We start from the raw sequence: 9,844 nt of genomic DNA, 5'->3' as shown, positions 1-9,844 counted from the left end.
GCAATTACCTCAGAATCACTTACGCAAATACAGTTAAATCTCCTATGAGTGGACGGCCACAGTAAATCCTGTAGAGGCTAAAATGTTGACTACAAATTCCAATGGATCCCAAATTAAATATGTATATATATAAATATATATTTTCAATTTCTTCGTTGTTTGACTGCCAGTCGAATAGAGATTTCCACCTAATGGAGTTGTCCATTAACAGGGGTTTCGCTGTGCACAAGAAATGATTTTTTGGGGTTTATTTAAAAAAAAGACAGTGCACAAGTTCATTATTCGTCACTATGATGTTCAGAGTTACGTTGGGAGATTTGTGCCGAGGAGTCCACCTCGAGATAATCGTGCACCAGTTGGCATATATTCTCCGAAGCCTCATTGAAGTTGCCCTCCTCGAGTCCCTCGCCCACATAGTGATAGACGAAGGCGCGCCGCTGATACAGCTTATCGAATTTGTTGACCAAACGACACCAGGCAATCCGTATATTCGTATTATTCGAGATAGCCACACAGGCGCGACTCGTGGGCGCTAGGTCGCCATGCGGCACATATACTGGGGGCATGCTGCTGACTCCGATCTTAAAGCCTGTGGGTGACCAGTCCACAAACTTAAAGGACTTCGACCGTTTAATACTTTCCAGTGCTGAGTTGATCTCATTGGGCGCAACGTCGCCACGATAGAGCAGCACACAAGCCATATACTTGCCGTGGGAGGGATTGCAGCGAACCATTTGATTGCTCATTTGGAAACACTGGCCAGTCAGTTGAGCGGTGCTCTGGTTGACGAATTGTGAGTGTGTGACAGGCACCAAAGGTGCATAATTGATCAGGGGGTAATGTATACGCGGATACGGCACCAAATTCGTCTGCAACTCTTGAAAGCTTACCGATTGGCCCGAAAATCGTTGCGAAGCCGTGAACGCAGACACCACTTGGCCAATGATGCGGTTTAGATTGGTGTACGTGGGTGCGGGCACATTCAAGGTGCTCGCACAGATATCATAAAGGGCTTCGTTATCCACAATGAAGGATACATCCGCACAATCCATGGAAAAGTGGGCGGCCAGCAGAGCATTGTACGGCTCCACAATTACAGGGGAAATGCTGTAATTCAGATTGAAATCAGATTGAATACGTCGAGCTCAACTACTTACGAAGGTGATGGATATACTAGAAACTCAATGACAGTAACTTTTCTGCCAAAGTCCTGGACCAGCTGCTCCATTATTCGCGTGCCCAGGCCAGAGCCAGTGCCGCCGCCAATCGCACGAAAGACCAGAAAGCCGCGCAGGCTACGACAACGTTCGGCGACACGGCGTATTGCATTCATGGTCCGATCCAGCAACTCACTGGCCATCAAATTGTAGCCTCGGGCAAAGTTACTGCCGCTGTCATCCTTGCCCGTGATAAGCGTGTGCGGATTAAATAGATTGCGATAAGCTCCCGTCCGTATCTCATCTGAAAGAAGGGCAAGCAAAGCAAGTTAAAACATAGAAGTCTGCAGCAACCGACTGCATAATTCTAGTTCACGGTTTAATAGCTAAAATTATTTAAACAATGGGATCAGGGTATAAAAAGGAGCCCAATAATTAAGAGGTGTGGCTATTGTGAGAATCCACAGTAATCCATCAGTAAACTTTGTTAATCAAAGCTCTAAAGCTTTGGACGATAAAGGGATTTCTAATGAAATATGCTACTCAGGGAACGATAATGAATAGGGTATTAATTTGGTCAGAAGAAAATCTTGGAGCTATAAAACAATAAGACACCATTTTTGCCGATTTATCCTGTACCCGTAGGATTTAGCCTTGACATTTTCATTTCATGGCTCTTCGCCATTTTTAATCCTGTAAAAGATATACTAATTCTCTTACAGATGGGCACACTCAAAAATCCCAACATCTAATCAGACAAGAGAACACTATTATATATATTCACAAATACAAATCTCTAGCTTCACGATGACAAACAGCAAGACGGACACTGCTCAAGTATCCAATAAACTCGTTTCTATTCGTAAAGGAGTATTAAAGTAAAGCTAATTAGTAGATAGCAATAGGCAGAGTAAATAGTTGCCGGGCACCTATAACCGTTGGCTCCGTGTCAATCATGATCAGACGCGGCTGCACGCTGGGCTCATGTTCACTTAATTCGAAAAATGTGAGAAAGGATTCATCGCAGGGTTTGCTCATCAGCCGTCCGTTTGAGAGGATGCCATGCTCCAGGCAGTAGAGCTCCCAGCATGCATTTGCAATCTGTACACCAGCTTGCCCAATGTGTATCTGTATTATCTCGCCCTTGCCCATCTGGCGGCGATCGAACAACTACTCAGCCACTGCTGATCTAAGCCAATCCTCTACATATGCCACTACGAATTTAGATCACCCTTGAGCCAGAAGGAAATTAATTATAAAAATTAAACTAGAATTTTTCGATCGTCTTTTTTTTCTGATTTTTCAAATAATTTAATTTACATTGATTTCAATGACAAGCTAAACAATTCATTGATCAAGCCTTGCTTCATATATATCTATATAAGTGGTATGTGGTCGATGGTATATATATTTTTAAGTTAAGTACGCACAATACAAGTTTACATTACATTCATTATTGTCCGCGCGCGGATAAGTCAGTTTTAGAAGCGTTAAGTACATATCCTTAATTATAAAGTGTATATAGTTAGTGAATTTCCGTGCTCGAGTACATATAAATAAGTTGGAATGTGGGAGATAGAAAGTATTATACTTTTTAGATATTTGTATACATGTATATGGAATATATATATAAATACTTCTGCCTTAATTCTGTGTAATGTTGTCTTTATGTGTGTATTATACAAAACAGTTGCAAGTTTCTAGCTACTCTTTAAATCACTTTAAAAACATACAGCTAAAATAATGAAATACACTCAAAAATTATTTGAACCACAAATGCGACAATTTGAAATAACTTTCATATTTTATATAGCTGGTTTCCTCAGAGTTTGTTGTTTGTTGTAAAGCATTTAAATTGGGTAAAGAATAAGATATACAATACTGATTTTCTTGGAAGCATAGTCCATATACAGAAAATGTATCCAGCAATAATGATTTTGAACAAATAATATCTAATTAGCTCTACAGATAGTCTGAAAGTTGTTCAGTATAGATAAATAGATAGACTTTAATATACAGAATTCGTTAAAAGAATTTAAGAGAGATGGGTGCCAATATATAACTGTAAAAAAAGCCAGTTGATACTATTCGTAAGTGCTAATTAAGTGATGGTTAGTCTTTAGCGTGACGGCTCCGAATTATTTAATTTGAAAGCTATTTCATGGCATCAACACTTGCGGTTGCGAGACTAGAAATAATAGAATTTTATACATTTGTGTCTGGAACAGATCAGGAAGCAGGAAGCAACACACAAACACCTGTGTCCCAGCTTAAGGCTACAATTTTGATCTATGGCAAACGAAGTTCAAGAGTAATTTCCTAAAGCAGCGATTGTTCCAATAAAATGCGTTCGAATCCCGATGGTGGACCGTGCGTAAAGTTATCCAGAATAATGTCTAGAATGGCGCCGTTTCCCACTGAAAATAGACCAGAGCAAATATATTTAGTTAAAGCCAGGCAAATAAGTGAAATATCAGTTAACAGGCCACTCTGTTAAGCAGAAATGTATTAAAATGAGGAAATTTGACTTGTATCACTAGACAATCAACTCGAATCTTTAAAAAGCTTTACAATTTAATTTAAGCTTTAAAAACATTTTGTGACAAATAAATAAGATATAAACTAAATGAATAAATTAATTAAATAATTTCATTTACAAAATTTCATGTGCGAATCTTGTTGTAGCAGACGGGAGGACGGTCAGATTGATGATTAGGCAGACAGACAGCTAAAGAGGCTCGCCTGCTGCTACTGATCAAGAATATATGATCATAAATGCGGACAGGGTATCATTATATAGCTACTGGAAATGTGCATGCCCTTACAAAGAGTGACTTCACTGTACACGAACAAATTCATACCATAGATGACGGGAAAGAGGGCCGCGCCACGTACATTCCTGAAGGGCACCTCCAAGTTCTTGCCATTGAAATAGAAATTGAGTTCGACATGGTCGAAAGCCACGCCCAGTATGTCTCCCTCGTCGGGAAAGTCCCGTTGTGGTGCACTGATTAAAGTAGTTACGGGGCTTAATTCTGACTGCGACTTCTCTTCCAATCCTGTGGTCATCAACAGATCCTCCTGCAAATCCTCAATGGCAATCAGACCAGCAGCAGCTGCTGCACTATTGTTCAATATGCCATTGGCAGTAGTTGTGACTGTTTTGGTGGCGGATGTAGGCTGTGCGCTATTGGCAACCACTGGACGGAACTCCTCGTCGTTGTGGCGTGTGGCATTGTCGGAGCACAGGCACCATGATTCGCGATCTCCGCCACCCCATTTGCGGGATAAGTCAGCTTGGCGAGTGGCCAAGCCAATGGACCAGCTGCCGCTCTGTTGGATCTTCACCTCGAAGTAGGATTTTGATTGGACCAAAGGCGCTGTGGCCAGCACGCCACCTGTGCCTGTGACTCTTAGCTGATGAGAGAGCAATATAACATCAGGGCCTGAAAATCATAGGTTTAGGGTATTATCAAAACACATATGTATACCCTGTATATAATGGATTAACTTACCCATATGCGCTGCATCGAGATGCACTTCGGGCTCTCTTAATCGATGCGCGGCTGCTGTTGGTTTTCGTAGCTGCCCTCCATTGAGGCACGTGCGCAGGCAACAAAACATGTGTATATATATATATGAATATACTAATTAATGTATTTTTATGTCGGATTGGCTTTTTCCAGCTGCGGTTTGTTTTTTTCGCGTTTTCCTTCTTTTTCGCTTCGTTTATTAACAGCTGTTTGGTTTGTGTTCGCCAGCCCTGGTAGACGCCATCTTGTGACGTCACCTTTCTTAACGAGCTAACGCTGTAATTTACAACAGATGGCGCCACAAAGCCATCTACAGTTGAAGTCTGCGCAACGCACACTTAGCCGAATCAACATAGCATTATCCGCCTTACCACAGATACAGATCTTGGATATATGCCATTTTGGATGTAATCTATAGTTGAGTATTAACAGCTAGAACTGAAGCTCTTCAATTTATTATATTAGGCAACTGATCGAAGAGAGTTCAGGTATCTCGTAGTTGTATATCCTGACTAATTTGTGATTTGTTTCTTTTTTTGTTACTGATTGAGAATGACAAAACATTAATGAGTGCAATAATAAAGTCCTCTTCATTTTAAGTTTCTGAAACTCATCAGTTAGGCTTTGTATTTTTTTGAAGAGTGTAATTCTGGGTCCCATTGAGCTCACCTAACTCGGTCCCCACCCTTATAGAAGCTAAAATAACTGTATGAGCGGAATACTTGTTTCCTGCACAGTCCATTGTAGCCTAGATTTCAGCTCTTATAATGCACTTTCATAGTAAGCCTTGATTTGTCAACGATACGATTTATAAACTGGATAATCGATTCACATTTTAACAGCAATCGTTAAATTAATCTTCAGTGCTGTAACAGGCAGACCAAGTTGTGGGCGACTCCACTTAATATATTATATACTTAGGTAGATTTTTATAGTCTTGTGCAACATGAAACGAAGAAAACTTCAAATATATAGACCAAATTTGGTATATAGTTTGATGTCGCACTTTGGGAAGGAATCTTTAGAAACATATGTGTAAACTCCATTTAAATGGCTATTGACCTTACAGATTTGGAAATATATAGTAGATATAACTATGACCGTTAGAAGTCCAAGAGGTTTATCGTCTATTCAATATATTTCTCAGCTTTAGAAGTGGTCTTTCGATAATCTATGCTCAATGTAGGAGAATTCAATTTGGCTTCGGAAATTGACTTTTATTAGGCAGCATCGTCTCAAATTCTTAGTTACATTTTTCGTAGTTGGCCACAAGCTTTCGATAGAGATCCGATACTCGGGAGCTCTTGTGGCAGACGGTGCCGCCGCCGCGATGGTGTTGTGCCTGTTGCCTGTTGATGTCGCCGATGCAGATCCAATCGCCACCGCCGATACGCCAGCGATGCAGCTTGATGCCCGATTCCTCAGAGACGGCCCACTTGGAGTGATCGCCGGTGGTCTTGAATTCCACGAGGAACTCAGCATTGGAAATGTCTTGAACGTTGTACACTTTGTTGGCCTTGTCACAGGTGTCGGGCAGGTTGCCAGCTCCATCGCGCCAGGCCTCCACAAAGAGATTGACGCCAAGGGCGGGAGCCACCATATCGCTATACAGCTCGATGTCGGCCCGAGGACTTTTGCCAAAGAGTCTAAACTGCTTGCCATCAAGTGTGCGCAGCTCCACTTCCTTTTGGAAGGGCGCTTCAGTGCGCCATTGGCGCTTCAAAGCGCGCTCCAAACTGGGAAACGCTTCGCTAACCTTCAGCAGGGGATTGCGTTCATAGTAGAAATGCGGCTCATTATAGACAAGCAGCTCGCCCACCTTCTCCACGCCTTCAGCGTCCACCGTCATGCAGAGCAGGCTCTGTCCATAGTGCTCAGCCGATGTGGGGTAACTATAGTCGGGCACAGTGGGATATTTGGGCACCGAGTGCACCAGCCACATGCCTGTTGTGCCATCGGTGGCAATGACGCCCTTCGTGTGGCCCCCGGAGGCAGACACCGTGCCATTGGGATACTCATCGTTGTAGGCAGCCAACAGCACCCGGTGCTGGTCCGCGTAGAGAGGCTTCAGAGTCTGCGCTGGCAGCGAGTTAGCATCACTAATGCGCCTTCCCGACAACTGCCAGTTGTCGTAGCTGGCGCTGGTCACATACAAATATCGCAAGCCACTCACATCCTGTCCATTCTGTGCTCCCTGGGCATAGTGCTTCGGCAGCTTGTACATGTACCACCTGTGGCAATTTCACATAAAGTTTTTTTAGTTTTCAATTGTATTCAAAAGATTCAGACAAGAACTCAACTTTGATAAAACTTGTATTGATTGAGATTGAGTTCAGTAATTGAAATTAATTAAAATAAAAAAAATTATTAAAATTTCATTGTTTTAATGTTTCTCTTGTCTTTAAAACTTAAGCGAGTATTATGCAGTTGGTCCATTAACTCGCATTGTTGAAAAATAGTGTGTTGCTTGTCCAGAGTGAACCGTAGTTAGCCACAGGGCTTAGTTTGTTGCGGTAATATTCTGACGCTGGGTAGAAACCGAAGTGAAATAGATCTAATTCCCCAAGTGAACAAATGAAACTAATGCAGAATTCAATTGATAGAGTACTCGTATTGTAAGCTTTGCAGGAATATTTATTTTTCTAGCGGACATTTGCATCAATAGTTGGCTAATGCAGTCGCTTGAAGGATAAGCGTCGCTTAAATGATAATGTAAAGCTTTAGCTTGGAAATATTCCGCTTTGCTCAGAGGATTGTGCGCAGATTGAGGCACCAGATTGTTTTTTTTTAATGTTGATAAAGTTGAAAAGGTCTAGTCTATTAAGACAGTACATTGCCTATTGAGATCTCTTAATACATTCATCAAGTTTTCGTTCAGCTCAATTTGAGTTTCTTTTGTGTTTGTCACAAAGACACAAAGTTCAGTTCATTATGTGACTGATCGTTCTGATTTAGCACATATTCTGTACTTGTTTTTTCAGTTAAACACTTACCAGTCCACATCATGGCCCTGTTCGTCCTTGCAGGATACTTTGTTGTCAGCGAGGCTGAGCTGGAACGTGGCAGCTGCGCAAAGCAGCAAACAAATCAAGCGCATTTTAACTTTCGAACTGTCTCGTCGCGAAGTACAAATGGGACTGATTCAGACCCGCTGAACGAGCACAAATATCGACTCCGCTTTTGCAAGAATCTCTTATGTATTCGCTAACAGGGTGTTTCATTTCGTTTTTGTGAATATTTTCCACGCCTTTTTAGTATAGTTTCCATGCCACAGGTAGCAGCCATTGCGCAGGTAGCTCAGTTCATCAAAACTGCATTTTGTGTATAGAGACTTTAACTGTTCGCCGTCTCGCAAACCCTGTACAGTAACTACTGATATATGAATGACCCGCTTAGCTAAGCTCTGTGTACTTGGCTTATCAACAATGCTCGCGACCCCAGGGCGACGCCAGCATCTGGATTAGATTTACGGTTGTAGATGCAAACCATTTCAAGGGGATTATGCATTCAAATTCTTTTGGGACCCCTTACGGCCGGCTCTGCCGCCTGCGATAAGGCTAATCAGTATTTGAGATTTTTTGCAAAGTTTAATAACAATTTATTTCTATCAAGCTGCAAAATTAATTACTTTAATTGACTCAATATTGCTTTTGTTGTTCTAATGGATGCGGGCTCAAACACATGTTGAGCAGCGGCTCCCAGTTCTCCCTGCCTGACTTACTAATGCTCTACATTTACATTTTTACGGGTCAATTCAAATCGCTACTTTCTTGCTCCTGTCTGTGAATCAAAGCTAAATTTGACAGTCCTATGTTTGCCTAGGGTTTTGTAAATGCAAACTGCATCTTCGATGAGTACTTGGGAATTGCTGCGGCTTTTTTTTGGAATTTGTTACAGCAGCGTTCACAGTGGCTGATCAGTGCACTCCTGTCTCGATAGTCCACGTCAGGCGTCGTAGTAAATCATCATTCTGGGCTTCAGGAGTTGTCTGCCTGGATATATATAAAGATAATGGCATGGTCAACATATATGACTCATGATTTATTGGGTAATGTGCAGATCATCAGCTGGTGAACAGCTCATCAGACACTCGCTATCTGCCGCTGTTTCCGACCCTTGGTCCGAGGAAAGCAAACACAAATTTGTTTACAATTACACAAAACAATTGTTAAAGTTTTTATTCATTATTTGTATTACATATTATTTGTTGCTGCTGTTGTTGTTGCTACTGTTGCAGTTCGCACTGCCAAGACCCTGTTTTCTTTAATTCTTATTGGTTTCTCATCTCTGGCAGGGTCTGTGTGCATCGCTCTGATGATTAAAGGGGGGAGAAATATTATCAAATTGTATAATTTGTGTTCTTGCTTGTATGTTATTTTGTCTGCTGCTTATTTATATTTTTTGTAGTACAATAATAAGTTTCTGATATTACGATAATGTAATTAAAATAAGTTGCGTTTCATCCTAATCGCTGGTTGCTGTTTATTGTTTTCTCATAAATTATGTGAAAATGTTCACGATCAATTCGCCAATTCTCCGATTCTTCAATTGTTCAATTCATAATCTTTCTTGTCTCTCTGCCAATTCAGTTTGTTTCGTTCTCCTGGTAACTGCCAATCGTCGATTTCCTATCTGTTTTCGTATGCAACAACTCACATTTTAAACTCACAAATACAATATTTTTGCTAAATATTTATGTATGTTTTTTTTGTCATTTTTTTTTAGTTTAATTTTAATATAGTAGTTAATAATTTATTAATATATTGTATGCTTTTTGTTTGTTTGGTTTACTTTTAAATATATATAAAGAACAAGGCTGATATTCATATTTTTTTGTTTTTGTTTTCGATTTTGTTTTTTTTTTGTTTCTGTTTATGTAAGTTTATAATAATATTTAGCTAATCTTTGTCTTAGCTTGCACTCCTTTGTATATTTGTTGTTTGTGTTATCTTTCATTCCTTTCAATTTTATTTTTACAATACTAGCAAAAGGGGCTTCTTTTTGTTTTAAAATTAAGAGTTGTTAAATGGTTTGCAAAAACTTGAAATAAATGAGCCTCAAAATAGACAAAAATGTTGCCATTTCTTGTAGTTGTAGTTAATATTATATTGAATTATATATATTATATTATAATTTAATATTATGATGATAAAA

The 9,844-nt window shown here is 40.3% G+C and overlaps 3 protein-coding genes across 3 annotated transcripts; all 3 read right to left on the bottom strand.

Annotated features, from left to right (window-relative positions):
• Positions 1–233: 233 nt before the first annotated feature.
• Positions 234–2,466, bottom strand: LOC111601309 (tubulin alpha chain). The gene is made up of 3 exons (XM_023317830.2): positions 2,087–2,466; positions 1,158–1,461; positions 234–1,107 (listed from the first exon to the last, which is right to left on the bottom strand). The coding sequence occupies exons 1-3, from the start codon at positions 2,307–2,309 to the stop codon at positions 279–281; spliced, it is 1,356 nt and encodes a 451-aa protein (XP_023173598.1). The 5' UTR covers positions 2,310–2,466; the 3' UTR covers positions 234–278.
• Positions 2,467–3,037: 571 nt separating this feature from the next.
• On the bottom strand, positions 3,038–4,915 carry LOC111601338 (SPRY domain-containing protein 7). The gene is made up of 3 exons (XM_023317867.2): positions 4,673–4,915; positions 4,019–4,603; positions 3,038–3,574 (listed from the first exon to the last, which is right to left on the bottom strand). The coding sequence occupies exons 1-3, from the start codon at positions 4,779–4,781 to the stop codon at positions 3,477–3,479; spliced, it is 792 nt and encodes a 263-aa protein (XP_023173635.1). The 5' UTR covers positions 4,782–4,915; the 3' UTR covers positions 3,038–3,476.
• A 952-nt stretch (positions 4,916–5,867) lies between these two features.
• On the bottom strand, positions 5,868–7,859 carry LOC111601331 (plancitoxin-1). Its single transcript, XM_023317861.2, has 2 exons — positions 7,684–7,859; positions 5,868–6,921 (listed from the first exon to the last, which is right to left on the bottom strand). Exons 1-2 carry the CDS (start codon positions 7,785–7,787, stop codon positions 5,934–5,936), a joined length of 1,092 nt encoding a protein of 363 aa, XP_023173629.1. The 5' UTR covers positions 7,788–7,859; the 3' UTR covers positions 5,868–5,933.
• Positions 7,860–9,844: the final 1,985 nt, after the last annotated feature.

This window comes from Drosophila hydei, unplaced genomic scaffold, assembly GCF_003285905.1.
Source record: "Drosophila hydei strain 15085-1641.00,03,60 unplaced genomic scaffold, DhydRS2 tig00008139-arrow-pilon, whole genome shotgun sequence".
Lineage (NCBI taxonomy): Eukaryota > Metazoa > Arthropoda > Insecta > Diptera > Drosophilidae > Drosophila > Drosophila hydei.
Note: the sequence above shows the minus strand (reverse complement) of the source record. Positions and strands in the feature narration are given on the sequence as shown.